The 17,218-nt window shown below is 38.2% G+C and overlaps 1 protein-coding gene across 8 annotated transcripts in view; it reads right to left on the bottom strand.

Moving 5' to 3' along the window:
- Window positions 1-17,218, bottom strand: part of PKN2 (protein kinase N2) — a 67,208-nt gene that overhangs the window by 38,474 nt on the left and 11,516 nt on the right. For 6 of the 8 annotated variants that reach the window (XR_014228340.1, XR_014228341.1, XR_014228342.1 and 3 more), the window contains one exon: window positions 3,511-3,811. Coding sequence is in view for 5 of the 8 variants with exons in the window: in XM_082313655.1 (XP_082169781.1) it covers window positions 3,511-3,811 (301 nt within the window). In the remaining 3 variants the exon portion in view is untranslated. Of the gene's footprint in view, window positions 1-3,510; window positions 3,812-14,543; window positions 14,692-15,113; window positions 15,257-17,218 lie in introns of all 8 variants that reach the window. The other 2 variants (XM_082313657.1, XM_082313658.1) reach the window with 2 other exon arrangements.

Raw genomic sequence — 17,218 nt, 5'->3', positions numbered from 1 at the left:
TGACCAGAAAAAGGTCAAACATGAGCTAAAGTGAAAAGCTGTAACTTAGAATAAGGCTAACCTCTGGAAACAATGCACTTATTCAGGGAGCTCCCATATTCATCAGTAAATGGTTATTGAATTCTCTGTTGATCCTGAGCAAAAGCAAGAACTCCCAGCATGAGATACCTGTGACCTCTCCACAGAGGTATCTTCTGTCAGATGGCAGTGATCTTTAGGGCTACAGGATCATAGAATCGTTAAGTTTGGAAAAGACCCTTAAGATCATCAAGTCCAACCGTTAACGTAGCACTGCCAAGCCCACCACTAAACCCATGTCCTCAAGCACCACGTCTACCCATCTTTTAGATACCTCCAGGGATGGAGACTCAACCACTTCCCTGGGCAGCCTGTTCCAGTGCTTGACCACCCTCTCAGTGAAGCAGTTTTTTCCTAATATCCAACCGAAACCTCCCCTGGTGCAGCTTAAGGCCGTGTGCTCTCGTCCTATTGCTTGTTACTTGGGAGAAGAGACCGACCCCCACCTGGCTACAGCCTCCTTTCAGGTAGTTGTAGAGAGCAATAAGGTCTCCCCTCAGCCTCCTCTTCTCCAGACTAAACAACCCCAGCTCCCTCAGCCGCTCCTCACAAGACTTGTGCTCTAGACCCTTCACCAGCTTCATTGCCCTTCTTTGGACACGCTCTAGCACCTCAATGTCCTTCTTGTAGTGAGGGGCCCAAAGCTGAACACAGTACTCGAGGTGCAGCCTCACCAGTGCCGAGTACAGGGGCACTATCACCTCCCTGGTCCTGCTGGCCACACTATTCCTGATACAAGCCAGAATGCCATTGGCCCTCTTGGCCACCTGGGCACGCTGCTGGTTCACGTTCAGGCAACTGTCAACCAGCACCCCCAGGTCCTTTTCCGCCAGGCATCTCTCCAGCCACTCCTCCCCAAGCCTGTAGCGTTGCATAGGGTTGTTATGACTGAAGTGCAGGACCTGGCACTGCGCCTTGTTGAATCTCATACAGTTGGCCCCAGCCCATTGATCCAGCCTGCCCAGGTCCCTTTGTAGGGCCTTCCTACCCTCCAGCAGATTGACACTTCCACCCAACTTGGTGTCTACATATTTGCTGAATATTAAGTGTGTGTATACATATATATATATATACATACACACACAAACACGTACACAGTTGGCATGTCCTAAGTTTTATATTACCAACCTTATTTTGCAAAGACCAAGCTCACTAATACCTGATGTCAAACCTAAGACTTCAGTATTAAAAATCAAGAGTATCACCTAGATGACTTACACCCATTAGCCTCAAGACAGACAGAATGTTTACTGATAGTGCTCCCCCTCCCATGAATTAGTGACCATGAATGAGGAAGGAGACAGGCAATTAAATTACAAGGCAAACAGTATAAAAAGCTCAAGCATTTCAATTTTGGAGGGTGGGTGCTTGTAGATCTTTGATCTAAAAAGAGATATTAAAAGAATTAGAAGACTACTATTTTTTCTCAGAAGGTGCAATATATTCTATTAAAATAGGTCTTATGTAGGAATATCTGATGTGATACTATACAGAGAAGATAAACATCTCAACAGAATTAGCAAGTTTTTTTTCTTGCATATTTCAATAATTAAGACTCTAAAAGCCATCTACCGATAACACTTTGAACAGAATGAAAGTTAAAAACATAGTACTAAGAAGTTTAGCATGCATCAAAAGCAGGTAGAAGCACATAAGTTTATCAGCTTTGATCTTTGATCCCTTGAGCCTTTCATGAAGTCTCTGGTATTTGAACACAAGGCAAGATGAGCCCAGCTGCTAACAGTTATTCACAAAAGCAATGGGCTCTGTTGGCCTTTTCAGAAGTGTACGAAGGATCTGAACAACATTATTTAATTCTTTGTACCCAAACCATCTCTTTAGAACGAGGAAATGCTCTCTTAGGGTCTACTGCATTTCCTGAGTCACGCAGAAGGACAATATTGCTCATTAACTCATTGTGATAGGGTTTTAAAATGCTACACTGGAAGGGGGCATTCCAACAAGAGCATTCTGTGCTCATCCACTTTTCAATTCTATTACTAGATGAACTTCACAAATTTACGTCCGCACAGATTTCTATATTTGGTCTATACACAGTTTGCATACAATTTTCTTTCTGTTCCACTCTTCCTGTTCCTTTAAAAGCCACAACACTGAAGCGGATTTTCATAAACCTTAGCCGATATGAAAGAGAATGCTTCATGCCTACTAAAAAACCCCAATGGGTATCTGTGAACCATACATTAGTGTATTCATTCCCATTTCATGCTGCAGCAACAACTTTGCCTCACTAGTTCCAGCTGTTTCGTGCTCCGTCCCTTGTATCTAATGAAGATCAAAAGCAAAAAATGCAGAGAATACAGAGAATACTGTGCAGGCCACCGTGGACACTTCAACGCTTTTGCAGCATGTCACAGGGCCAGGTAGCATGAACTGCTGACATCACCTGCCAGTATTTTCCTAAATTCTCACTGTAACCAAACCTTTCTTCACAAGGATGATGCGGTCTTTTATTCTACTGCCCAAGCTTCTTAAGGCTTGGCATTCCCTTCACAAACAACTTCAATGGCTTGTGCACATTTATTAACTTTTTGCCAAAAAGAGTCTGTGCAACATGAAATCACCAGGCTGGCAATATCTCCCAAGTCATTCCACAAAGCTGAAAAAGGGCTGTTTACTTTCACAACATTCCATCTTAAAATACCAGGCCTGGTATTTTTAAAAAACACATTCAAAATTAGTATCGACTCATTGCCATGCCACAGAAAATACTAATTAAAACCATTAATTACAACCATTCTGCCATTCTGTGAAAACAATTTCAAGTTGTCTTTAAAATGGTAGCTTCATTGTGGTAAAGCCTGAAGACTTAAACAAATCGTTGCCACAGTAGGAAACATTTGATAAGTTAGTCAGATAAACGGTGTAGCAGAAAAACAGTTTTCAAAAGTTAGATTTAAGTTTAAAAAAACCAAAACCAACCAACCAAAAAAAAAAAAAAAAAACCCAAACCAAAAACCAAACCACAAATCTTTTAAGTAGAAATGTTATATTTTTTTTCCCCATAGAATAAAAAGGTGTATTAACGCTGATGCCTACAGCGTAACTCAGAGAAAGTCACTGGAAGAGCTACTGAGATTTGCCTTTATACAGTGAAAAGCTATTAGGAAATATTAGAGTGATTGAGAAAATATTTTAATATAGTAATAACTGAAAATGAAGAACTAGTACATGTTAAGTTAGTCTTTAGAGCACCATCAAATGGTCTGTGAAACACAGTGCTCCCCAGAAAACAATTTAAAACTCAAAGGGACTGGTCACCTATTTGTGAATCAAAACAAATAGGCATACATAAGTAACAAACTCGCCAGCTACGGATCTGGTCATTCCAGAGCAATTTTTTTCAAGTGAAATGGGATACAGCTTATCTAAGCTAAGAGGAAAAACTGATTTCACAATAACGTATGGTACCTGCAACATCTTCTGGATCCGTTACAACAATGTGTGCATTTAACTCCTGTAACTTATGATGCAAGTCTTCTAACTTCTTATTTGATTTTTTCAAAATGTTGTCCACATATGCCAAGTTCTTTTTATCCGTTGTGACCTTCCTGAGGTTCTCTGCTCCCTCCTTGATTTTAAGTTCCTTCCTTATTTCCCGCTTGATTTGGTCCTTTGCTTCATCCAGCTTCTGCTGTACCATTGTATCTGGAAAGTCCAACTTTTGGCCAGTGCTCACATTCTCAGAGGCTAGAAGACTTTTGGCATCCCCCTAGAAAGAAAAACAGTAACGTAACTACTGGGAAACACTGTTTCTTGACAACACATGCCGCACACTTAAAAAATGAGTAGGCGTTAGGCCTCTGTATATTACAACTTTGTAAGACCATTTACTAACCGTGGGTCTACATTCATGTTGCCCTAAAGCAACAATCTCACAAGACATTACATGTTAACTGGATTTATATTTTACGACAGATTTATTTTAAATTTAGTGACATCTGTATTATGCCTATTTTTAACACCAAGAGATTTAAATACTTCTGGATTTGTCATGGCTGCTTGCCTGGCAGTTATATGCCTCAGAGCTAATGACTCACGTTTGTAATTTTCTAGATTTAATTGTGTGTTTTAATAGACCAAATGGATATAGGAAATAAGACTAACTTCTAACAATTATTATTTATGATGAATTTTTATACATTCATTAGAAAAGATTCTTTTTAAAGATCGTTAAAAAAAAAGTTAAAAAAAAAACAACTTAGTGATGTTTGCAAATGTTTAAAGAAATATTGGCATCTTTATAAAGATTTGTCAAGATGTTGCTGGAAAATAAATTTGCTAGGTTTATTTTTTTTTAAATCCCTCAAGTAAAGCCTTTCACTTTAAGAAATAATCATCATCATCATCATCTTACTTTCTTGTGCAGGCAAGCTAGGCTGAAAAAAAAAACCCAACCAAACAAACAAAAAAACCCCAAAAAACAACTGTTGCAGTCACGAATAGGAGTTGGTGTAGTAAGGAAGCAGGGGATGAAAAGTCTGCAGATCACCAGTACATATGAGGCCATGCTTGTGCCTAGCATATATTTACATATCATTGAGAAGTGAGAGTAGAAAGAGCATGTTATAGAACCTACATAAATAAAGTACAAATCCAATTAATTACATACATAACACTTCCTGTGTGTCTGATACATGGACCCTGAACAATGAGCAGACACTAGGTCCTACCCAAGAAGTTTTAGCTCGAGCTAAGTGAGTGGAGATCAAAGAAGGGCTCTCCTGAACTTCGAATCTGATCCAGTTGTAATTCAGGATGTATTTAGTAAGTGTGTGGCCTGATCTGTATGTACCTACCCAAAGACCAAAATTCCAGTAAATTTTCTTAAACACAATGAAGAAATTGCCTAGACTTCTGAAATATTTGGGTGGAAAGTAAGGTATTTGAAGGGATGATTAAAAATTCCAAAGTTTTGGGTGTATCTTGGGTGTAAAATTAGTTGTCATCATATTTGCTGTTGGAAACACCAACAATACAGCAGAGGAAACCGTAGAAGAAAACATTCAGGAAGGAGTTCAAGCAGCACAGCGTTGGGCTAATAAACTGTAAGAACTTCCCAGAACAGATGATCTCTAGATATAGTCCACAGTGACCTGTTTGTTTTCAAAAGAATTTGGCGAAATGAGGATCATGAAGGTTGTGCCTGGGCCATACATGTCAACAGATAATGCTGGTCAAACTATTTCAATTTGTGCACGCTCCAGTGATACTGCCGTCCATAAGCAAGATCCAATCTACTAGTCCTCAACTATAATTTTACAAGTTTACTAAATCATCTTTAAACCCCTCTTATTAAGACATTTCTACCCATAGCTGCTACTTTTAGTACAAAAAGCGAGCAACTCAAAATTCTTAAATATTAAAAGTAGCCAGAATCACCATCTTGCCACAGAATTTGTCCATCAGTGAAAAAAGACAACAAACAAGCAATTTAGAAATGACAAACTGAGTAAGAAACGGAAGGGGAAAAAAATCATGCAAATTTATACTTGAAGTGCACTTGTGTGATTCCTGTGAGCGCAGATTAAAATAAATAATTTATTGTGCATACGTAGAGAGGCTATTAATAGTTGCACTGGGAAATACATGACATTGTTTCCATATATAGGCGTATAAAAAGAATCAACTTTTTTATTTTAAAGAATAATCAATAGTGATGAGCAACTGGTACAAAGGTTCATATCCTTAATGAAGGAAACCAACCACCACCTGTTGAGTGTTTTGTTTTGAGAAACAACTAAAACTGAAAATAAATTGATATAGTAATAAGTATATTCAAATTAGATTCAGACCTCCAATTTCCCTGTTTGTCTAACAGAAAAATTTAGGATGCAAAAAAAGAGCCTCGAGATTAGTATACTATTTAGCCTTTAAAAACAGAGATCAAAACAGTGTTTGTAAATAAAAAAGTGTGTATTTTTAAAACCATAATCCTTTGCACTTATTCTGCAAGCTTCCTAGAAATAAACTCATCATCTACCTCCTTCAAAGCATGATATTACACTTTTCAAAGTTCACAGGAGAAAGACAAGTGGTAAATGTAAAAAACAAAACAAAACAAAACAACCCCAAAACAAAACCAAAAAACAACCAACCCCAAAACCAAAAGAAAACCTTTATTCCCTACTCCAATAGCACAGGAAGTATGCTAAAATTATGCCAAGAATGTACACTTCTCAAACAGAACAAAGTAATTAAAATATAAATAATTCAGAAATATTCTTGACTAGGGTTTCCCAAAGGGACTTCAGTTAATTGTTTATCTATTGAACAATAATGTATTTTGTTACAGGGGAGGTTTTTATCCCTCTACAAGCCCTACATCCCACCTGTTAAAAGGATGTTATGTTCTTCCATAAACAGGTTTTGGAGCCCTTGTTCCAGCTACAGTCTCTAACAAGTCTTCAATTAAATTAAATCTCCATGATCATTAGTAATCTGCATTCCAAATTTCCAGTAATTAAGTTAAAGTTCTCCTCAACTTGAGCAGTCTCAGCAGCATCTTTGTCCCTGGACTTAGGGGTTTCAGGATACAGAGTCATCTTCTTCAGTCTGCTTCCGAGACAGCTAAGAGTTCAATAGTGTGGATGCTAACGCTGGAAGCTGGTCACATTGCCTATGCATTTAAGCATTCAGCTTTAAATCCCTCCAAAAGCCACAGGTGATACTCCTTCTGTCTCTCTTGTCATCCAGAGTTAATTATACTTTTGAACTAAAAGTACCCTGTCACCTAGCCAGCTAGACATGTCACCTGGCACAAAGGTCGCTGTGAAATAAGCAGTCTTCCAAGGAGGCAACCGCGCACTCAGTGACCCTGAAGGTCACTGTGAATGCAGAGCAAGAGCGTGTTCTGCAAGCCAAGTTGCTCTGCTCCTGTGCTGACACGTTTTGCTGCTGAGATGCAACGAAGGTTTGAGACGGATCCTCATACTGGAGAGATGAGCAGCCTCGGCAACGTTCCACTTGAAAATGGAGATAATGCCAAGATGGACACAACTGGGCAGAACGACTAATAGCTGAGTAAGAGAAGTGAGGTAGGGTTTTTTCTTTAAGAAAAGCACCTCCCCAAATGCCAAACTCAAACTCTATTTTTAAACTGAGAAGTGACTTAAAACACAGGATACTCCAGCTTTATTTGATGACAACCTATTACAAGTCTCTTGTTAGAGCTGAATATTCTTTCAAAAAAATTTTTTCCCCATTTGGATAAACTCCCTCCCAGGCTGAGCCTCGCATCCATTGGGACATAGGTGTTCTGTCCCCTCAACCTGAAAATTAAGTATGTCAAAAGAAACAATGGTTGGAGGCGGGGGCCAGGTGCTTTCCTTCACGCTGCTCAAGCAGGCAGGGTGCAAAGGCAGAAGAAATCATTCAAGTTCTCTATGCCAAGAAACCATCGATGGATTTTGCACAGCCACTTCCTTTACTCTCCCTCCCAGAGTCATTTAACATAAAATATCTTAAGAGTGGAAATCCTCTGAAGCCGATAATGACTAAACCACTCCTGCTGGCAAAACAGAGGACAGGCCTCGCTGCTTTAAAATCTAAGAGAAAAGAATGGGCAGCCAGTTATCGATTCTCAGTTCCTTTTTTTAATTCTGGTGGTGTTTTGACTGCTGGTTAAAAGAGAGGAGCCGACCTTTGTTGGGTGGTCCCAGGACTGGCCCGCTCGGCAGAGCATCCTCCTCTCCCTTGCGCCCCAGCAGCCTGCCGGTGACCTACTTCTTTGCCCCAGCAGCAGCAAAGGGCAGCAGGCACCCGGTGCTGCTCCTAACAACCTGCTTCTGGCCTGTGTGGAAAGCAATTAGAGGCAGTGGTGCGTCCTTTTTTGCAATGAGAAAATACATGTTTAGGAGCCAGACTGGAGATTTCTGAAACATTTCAGCATGTAATGAAACTGAAGCCATTTTTACTACAATAACCTATCACTGACCACAAATTAGATACTACTGCTTAAAAGAAAAAAAAAAAAAAAAAAAAGAGAAAAAGGAACCCACATATATAGCTTTCCTACTGCAGTGGCCTAATGACTCAACCTCACTTTGATTGCTGGCTCAAAGACTATCTATTTACACAGATGAATTCAAGATGCCAGCCTTCAATTTCTGTACTCCTGGGAAATGTTTTAAGTATAGCTGCTGAAAATAATGGGTAGCGGTCTGAGCATGTCTTTTAATAATACACAGAGTCTATTCTGGCTGATGTGGTGAAAGAGAGTAGTAATGTTGTTTATGAAAACCCATGGGGGCCCTGCACTTTTTCCCCAGGTCAATTCTGAACCAAATCATCGGTGAAGCAGGTGTCTTGCCAAACTGCATTTACCACCCAAGCTCCCACTTGAATAAAACATCTAAATTGTTGAAAGATGGAAATGGTACTGCTGAATAGAGTATGATGAAGCTGAACATATCAGAGAATCTGCTTAAGTTGTGTAAACTGAATGACTTACAATTCAAAATGAGATTCTTAAATCGCCACCTCTTAGAAGAAAAAGATAACGCTAAAATCCTGGGCATTAGTAACTCCCAAAGACTTGCTCCTAAGAGCACAGTAACAGATGCACTGCATTATAGCATGTATTCACCATAGAGAATATTGAATAGGGCAAGAATTCAGATTGCCGACTTCTGGTAGGAATTGTTATAGAAAGGTAAGTGGAGCCTTAAACTACGGCACGCTTAACAGCTGATGAGTACTCATGCACAATATTATTTACACTTCACATTGACTTGCTACTAGCACACACTCAACCTGCCTTTAGAAAAAAAAAAAAGACCATATCAAAACTCATTGTAAGACTGTATATTTTTTCCTAAAACTATTAGCATTCCTTTTTATATGGCCTTGAAATTTAGTAACCATTTCAATAGACAATAATAGACAATTAAACAATAAGAAAACGTGTTTGACAAGTATAGTAAAAAACACTTAGCTATTTAATATAAGCATACTCATTTCAAATATAAGATTTTCATCTTATGTATGATTTAAAAAAATACCATAATCCAGAAAGACTAAGTGTTTGTTAATTTTTCATTTCATTTTGAAGAGCTGGAAATACAGATTTGGAACTATTAGGTTTCTTAGCATAATTTTCTAAATAATCTTTTAAGGGAAAAAGAAAGAAAAGAAGAAGAAAAAAAAAAAAGTTGTTTTTTTGAGCTAACTGCCAAGGTCCCTGAAGCTCTCTATAGTAATTCCTGAAACTACAGTAGTCTTTGATTTTAAGAACAATGTTAATCAATTGCAAACTTCCCTTCCCCCCTGAAATCATTCATAAAACCAGATGTGACGGCTTGTCTGGATTACTGGAACTACATGGACTATTTCCTCCTGCCCAGAAGCAAATGTGATTGTGGTCAAGATCTCAGCACTTACCCAACGTCAAGCACAAAAAAAAACCTTGGAGGCTTAATAGATTTTGGCATTAGTTTGCTGTGCTAATATGTCGCAAATCAGGATTTAAATTTAATCTAAGTCACAGCTCTCTGCTTTGTAACAAGAGGCTGTTTAAGGCGCAAATATCCATAGTGCATTGCATTATATGTGGATGAATTCAAGTAGGACACTGATTAAATGGGGTTCAATTCCTGTGCGCAAACAGTGAGTGCCTGGCTGCATCTATAAGAGATGAAATAGATTAAAAAAAAAAGTGTTCCTTAAAACAGGGATGTCCAACCTACACTCCTCAATCAGCTGGTCCCCTCTGCCCCTCTCTCCCAGTTTCAGCTGTTGCCCGGATGAACACTTCAGGAGGAATGTTTGCTTTTAATCACGCGATAGCCGCTGGGCTGCAGCACTCAGTCCTACCGCACCTGTATGAGAAGCTGCCTGGCCTCCCTCAGCCAGAACATCGCACCTAAACAGGTAATAAAATTCCCTGGGGATTCCTTGCTAACATCTAGGCTTCCAGCCACAACTAATCCCTGATTAGGCCAGCGCTCACTAACACGAAGAGCATGCTCCCCAAAAGGTGCTCCAACAGCAGCACAGACTCACTTACAGACCTGGAAGCTGTGTCCGTGCAGTGCTGTGCCAGCATCGGTTATAGAAAGGGGCATAAGAGAGATTTCCTTGCCATGGAAGGGGAGGAAAACATTTTAAGAAATGCTGCCTTCAGCTGCTTCTCATTGCAGCAGCTCCTGATGGTTTTATGCTAGGAGAATGACCTGCAAGGAGGCTTGTAAAGAAATATGACATTAAAAGAAAATCCCCACAATCGCCTTTCTCATGATGGCGAGGACTCGACGGAGGCTGTGGCACAGCACAAGCAATGAGCACCTCAATCCGAGATCAGCAGATGGCTACGGTATCCAAGAAGCATGACTAGATATTCTGGCAACAGGCGTGGTACAGACACTTCAGCAGTTTCCGAACTTTTATCTATAACTTCGAGTTCCTGCTCCCAGCCAAAAAATTCCAACGGAGCCCAGCACAGTGGAAACAAACCTTACCCTCTCTAGTTTCAGATGTGCAAAAGAAACAGCACAAATCCCCATTACGATGAATGGGGCCTGCTGTCGCAACTTTTATTTACATGTGCCCAGGAACAAGATCAGCATATGAAATTATGCCTATAATAATGCCAGTCCTCCATTCTCTATGAGACCTTGCTGTCTTAGCTTTAATTTAGCTTCTAATTTTTAAGTGCATGTGAAGTACCAATGATTATCAGTGGTGCTACAGTTACTGAGTTAGTATAACAAGATAAAGAAGCAGAATACATACTCAGAAGAAAACGGCATTTTACGTAATTAATACGGTTTCAAGCAGACCACACACAGTAGTAGAAGTTCTATTAAATGCCAAAATATAAACGAGCTCTTTCAAGATACAGGGAAAAAGATTTTATGAACTGTTAATACCATACTGCATGCTGGAAGTATCTCCAATAATGATCCATCATAGAACTGTGCCAAGAAGACTGAAGTAATTCCCCTTAAAATGTAGCCTCACTTAGATGCAAGCAGTAGAAGCACTGAAATGATAATTTATCATCTAATTCCTGTAACATTATCATAGCATGTATTCATAAGGCGACAAATACACACACTCCTGTTTAAAAGATGAGGAAAACCAGGTTAAATGACAGTTCAGTAAATGAAAGAGAAGCAAGTTCAAAGAAGCACAATATATTTTAAGAAAAGAAGTCCCTTAGTCACAGATTCTGAACTGGAGCTGTACACATTTAACCTACTGGACTGGGCAGCAAAAATGGACATGCATGTGTGTCATATCTCCTATTGCCAACACAGGAATTCCATGCACAAACTACTTTTGCATTTTCCAAATTTGATCTGGAAAATTTAGTCTTCTTTTGAGACATACTTTGTTCTTAAGATCCCATTACACAAATAAAAATGTGAAGACTGGTAAATAGCAGAGAAATTACTTTTTTTGTGTGTTTGACAGTTTGAAGCTGCTTTGAAAAAAAAAAAAAACCACTTAAATTTTAAAATCGATAGTAAAAAAAGCATTGAAAAAGATTGATTTTGGTGGGTTTTGGGGTTGTTTTGTTTGTTATTTTAAACACTTTCAAATAAACACGGAGTTATTGTTTTCTTCATGGCAACATCTGTAACTTTCTGTACCATGTAAATATATAAACAACTTCATCCTAATGGCCTACAATTATTTCTTGAATATACACTGTATATACTTTTAAAATAAAGTGTATATTTTAATATTCTTGCCAAGTACTACATATGGGTATGCATGGTATCCATTTCTTCTAGAAATTAATACACTAATTTTGAATTACTGCTAGAGACTGAAACAAGGTTTTTTGAGACAAATTCTTATCACTAGGCTTTTCTCAGTTTGACTTCACTGATTTCTCAGTAGTTACATTAAGCTCAAGTTTGGTGCAAGCAGTTGTTTTACTTCTCTGAAATGCTTGAAGTCCAGCATAACTTATTGAAGAAACAGAACTATTTAAGATAAAGCTAAGGTCATGTAAATGTTGTGTGGAGAATTTGCCTCTAAGTACTAGTAATACAGAAACTAGTAGCCAGTAAAATGTCCACAAGAGAGAAACACTCTCCTCCTTCCCCAAATAAAACACAACTAGTAAGGTATCTGTTGAAGTGTGTGTTAAAGTAAACACCTAAAATAAAGCATTTCTGCTGCTACAGAAAGTTAGTATAATTTTGGTTTATGTCACCCCAATATAAATACTTTTATTGGTTTTTTTTTCATATAAAATATTTACCGAATTTTGTCTAACATTCAGAGCAGAATAATATTACACATATAGCTCAAGATGTTGGAAAAGATACTACTACTCTATTATCCAAGCTACAGGATATGATATTTAATTTGGTAGAGGAGACTTCCAAAGGTAAAAAGGTCAGTCAACAGACATGAGTCACAGTCATGCCTTACGACTTTGATAACTCCTCCTCAAACACAACGCACACTGTACAAAGGTGATACTTTGTTGGGCATGCATCCAAAAAATATACTTACCTTAATGCAAAGTTAACATTGCAACTATACATTTTCAATGGCTGTAATGTTAACGTTAAGATGAACGTGTGCTTAAACTTCTGCTCGTGAAGAAGTTTTAATCACTACACAGAAATATCAAAATGAAACCCCAAGGAACCCAAACCCCAGTTATTAATGCTTAATGACAGACAGGTCCACTCCCATTTGTAAGGTGGTTTTCTTCTACTACAATAAAAATTAATTAGATAATAGATACTATTACCTAATTAAAAGGTATTATTATCTATCTCAGATAATGCAACAGATTGACCATTCTGCTCATCCACAAATTACAGTATCAGCTATTGCCACATCTGTAAGTGGTGGTACTTAAAGTGTTACACGTTCTAACTAAACTACAGGAGAAGAATGCTAAAACGCCCTACTACAAAAACAAGTCAGCACAATCTGGGACTTCTCTGTTCTTTCAGTGCAGGTTAAAAAAAAAAAATCTTAAATCACTGAAATGATGTAAAAGAAATCCTGAGCTGGTAAACAGGAATTTCTCAATAACACATACAAGTGTCAGGACACTGTTAAAGAACAATATACTAACTTCTTTAATCTGAAAAGCACAAAGTGATCCATGTATGAGAATCTCCATTTCTGGGATGGATAACTAAGATGGGGGGGGGGGGGGGGGGGGGAGGGAACCACCTCTTTGTTTCTGGCAATTCCAGATTTCAGCACAGATAACTGATATGTTAGTCTATTTAACTTTACTGTATTTTACAGGGGCTATTTTTAGCTATTGCAAAAGTAATGGAAGAGCTGAGAGTCTACATTCCACTCTAATTAAGCCATCGTCTTTAACAGCCAACTATTTTGTACATTATAAATGCAGCAATACATATCAGAGATAATACTAACATCTGTTTTATGAGGCAACAGGCCAAGTAGCTAAATACTAGATCTTGGTGAAGGAACCAGATTTTTTTTGCTTTCTAGGACTGTGTGAGAGTGCCTTCACCACAGCTTATGGGTTCCCCAGCTTGGTAGCCAAATCTGTTATTACAGGAAAGGGACGTATGTTTGTATTCATACCAAGGAACTATGTCTTTATACTCAAGGATTGAGAACTCTTTCACAGTAGTTTTGGCTATTATATCTGAAGTTACTTAAGATCACACCCTACACTCCAACCAGCTGGAAATGCTGCTCCTGTTTTCATCTCCATCAGTAAAAGAAGAATGGAAAAGCCTCCTTAAATACTTTCCTCATCTTTACAGGTGGTCAGTCAAAAAGATCCCTTTTCACTATCGGGGACAAGTATTGCCACACCCAAAATTCCACTTGCAGAGATGCAGGCATCTCATTCCATGCCTTTCCAGTAAAAGTTTATGGATGAACACAGAGCTATTTATAGAAGCATTACTTCACATCCCCATTTGTCTGAGACTTTTACAGAGCATCACTGATGTATGCTGTGATACATTTGAAAAGTGTTTTTGCAACCCTTCTTTCTCTGACCCTTAAAATATGGTAGGAAATTTCTCACTGGCTCTTAATGTCCATTTTCTATTTAAGAATTCCCTAGGTATTAGAGAAGTCATGAAGGAACAGAAGTCTCTCTGAACCTACAACACAAACAAAAAGAAAATTTCCTGACTTAACTGCTTTATATGCAATAGCAATGAAAAAGAGGCAGGTAGTTTCATTTACTCATTATGTGGACTACAAAAAATTCTTAATACACTTATATTTCAAAACACAAACCTGCTAAAAGTTTTGGTTTTAAAAACTTTCTACATTTTCTTAGTTTTTAGGAGCTCTGATCCTCCACCAACCTGCAGTACAGTAATCCAGCTCTACCTTCTTACGACCCAAAATGAACCTGTCACGTTTATATGAAGCTGACAGTGAGAAGTGTTGAATAAAACCCTAGGATTTTAGCTGAAGGATTTCTTAATGTTCATTTAGCAAGTTTTACTCTTTATGATTGCTCTCAGTACCATCTCCCAAGTAAGCTGTTTCCCATTTTGCATATATACTTGTGTAGGACTCTCTTCCATCTAGTTCTTGTTACCAGCACAGTTTCAATATCAGCTAAATTGAAAATAGGAAGTGTCAGTTTCCAAATAACCAATGCACCAATGAGACCTGTAACATAACAGAAATAAAGCAGCATAAACCAACAGCTTTTCAATGCATCATGTATAGATGTGCCTATAAAAGTAAATCTTAAAGGATATGCTACAAACCCAAGTTTACATAATATTGGCAAAAAGTTCTCACCTTACAACTGCATTAAACTAGGGGACTGATATGTTGCTTTTTATACCGCTGAGTATTCAGAGAGCCCACAACGAGGCATACTTGTTAGTGATTTCAATGCCCTTCCTTTTTCAGAGTGGGTAAGATTACACATGCATTCTATGTGTTTTCCAGCACCAATCTTGTGAATGGAATCTTGAATGTGGTATTTAACCTCTGTTTATCCTAAATTGATCCATTTTTTAATATTAAAAGCCTCACCCTATTTTACAGGGCATATATACACCGTAGTTTTCACACACACTTACAATTTTAAAAAACATTCTGGGAATATTTGTTGCCAATATTCCGGTGTAACTGATTTTGATATGCTCATAACTTTCAAGATATTCTTCCTCAAGGCTAAAAGTTTTCCACTTTATTCCAGTTCAGAAGCATTTTAGTCAGCAGCCTGAAAAAAACCTTTAGTTAGTGATCGAAACAGTAGCATGAAAAATACGTTAAACAGAAGTAGAATATTCTGCTTTATTAATAACTGAGAGGTACAAAAAATACTCTAGATATGACATTCAGCAAAACCTTCATGAAGAAGTCCTTTAAGCTAAAGAAAGAAATTACTGCAGTCAGAAGCTATTTATGGTTGAAGTTTAACCTGTTGCATTCCCAAGAGTATCTACTATGTATTCCTCTATAATGAGCTATCTAATCTAAAGCATGTCATCTTTAGGAGACAAAAATACGCAAACTAACTTCTGACTGAAAAAATATCACCAGGAAGACTTCTTCTACTTGATCAAAGAGACTGGCATGTTCTGACAGAAACTTAAATTTCAGGAGGTCATGGCTATTTCCCAGCTGTATTTGAGAGGGGGAGGGAGGGGGCGGTTTGTGGGTGGGGGGTGTGTGTGGGCGTGCTCTCTCAAGCATTCTATTAAAGATGTTGAGAGTCACAGGAGAAAATTAAAAAGCAGTCTCTGTAATAAAAAAAGAAATTAAACTACACAAAAATAAAGTACAGTCTCAATCTGTCTACACCATCTTCCAAAATAAGATCCTATATTTAGCTCAGGCTAGCATCCTCTCAACTGTACACTTCTCTGACCTCTCTGAGCATTACTGGTTTCTTTTTCACACCCTCCACACTGTTTTACCTAGCCAGGACGCAATGAACTGGCATTATTAGAAATGTTCTGGGGTACAGCCAATGCTTCTGCCTAGACACAGGTTCTCCCCATCTTCTGAAGATGCCAGAACCACCACCAGCCCTTCCCTTCTCCTTTTGCTAACCCCGAGGGAGCAAGTGGCATCTCTGATCATTCCCGGTGTAGGCCACCAAAATGCTCATTGCTGCCATAACTCAAATTTGCAGCAATTCTCAGTAGATGTACTTGACTATTTACTAAGCTTCAAGTATATTCATTGTGATAAAGAAATACTTAAATACTTCAGGACATTAGACAGCTTATTTTAAAGCAGTGGAAAAATTCATAAAAGCACTTAGACACATCTGACATTTTCAACATATAGGATTAGCAAAGTGCAAGACAAAAATTAGTGAAGGAAATCTGCAGAAAATATTACACGCTAGATGGAGATCAAGAAGAAAATAATTCAACTGCATAGTTTAGAAAATGTATGTGAATAAATTCAGAATATGGATGCCTGTAGTTAAGTTTTAAAAATCTGTTTACTTGAAGTACTGTATAAACCTTAAATTGACAGTAACTTAATTCAAGTAAATGCAACAGACGGGAAGGCAGACAAATGCTAAAGAAATGAAATGTTACTTTTGTGAGTCCATAAAACAGTATTGTCTATTACAGAAAGGAAAGAGTTATAAAAATGGGAGACCACTTGCAGAACTTGAACCAGATGACCTTGGGTATGAAAGAAAGGCAAGGGAGATGCAAGAATCAAACTGGAGTTAAAGAAACCAATTCCCACATGCACGGCAGCTGCTGCCCTGACTGTGTCACTGAGTTACTCCCATCAAAAAGAAACACTTCAAAAAAAGAACACTTTAATATTAGCACTGGCTGCTAACCTGAAAAATAGAAGATGATACTGAATACTCCTCTATGGCAGACCAATGTTCTTTTTCCTCCTGCACTTAAGAAACTTCTAAGGATTTTTTTAAAATTCTGTTAGAATTTAAAAAAATAAAGCTTGGGAATACATTCACTCACTCTCTTGTACAGAATCCTAATACAGGTGAACACTGATTGCTAAAGCATTTAAATTAACAATCATAAATTGTTTCTGCATTTTGCAGTATGTTACAACAAAAGGCAGAACTCAGGAATGGAATTTGCCCCCCCCCCCCCCCCCCCCGCCCCACCAATTAACTGCTGCTGAATGCCAAGTACTTTGCCATATATACTAATTTTATTTGAAAAGTGCACATACAAAATGA

This window comes from Platalea leucorodia, assembly GCF_965183815.1.
Source record: "Platalea leucorodia genome assembly, chromosome: 5".
NCBI classification, from domain to species: domain Eukaryota; kingdom Metazoa; phylum Chordata; class Aves; order Pelecaniformes; family Threskiornithidae; genus Platalea; species Platalea leucorodia.
This window is presented reverse-complemented; position numbering and strand designations above follow the sequence as displayed.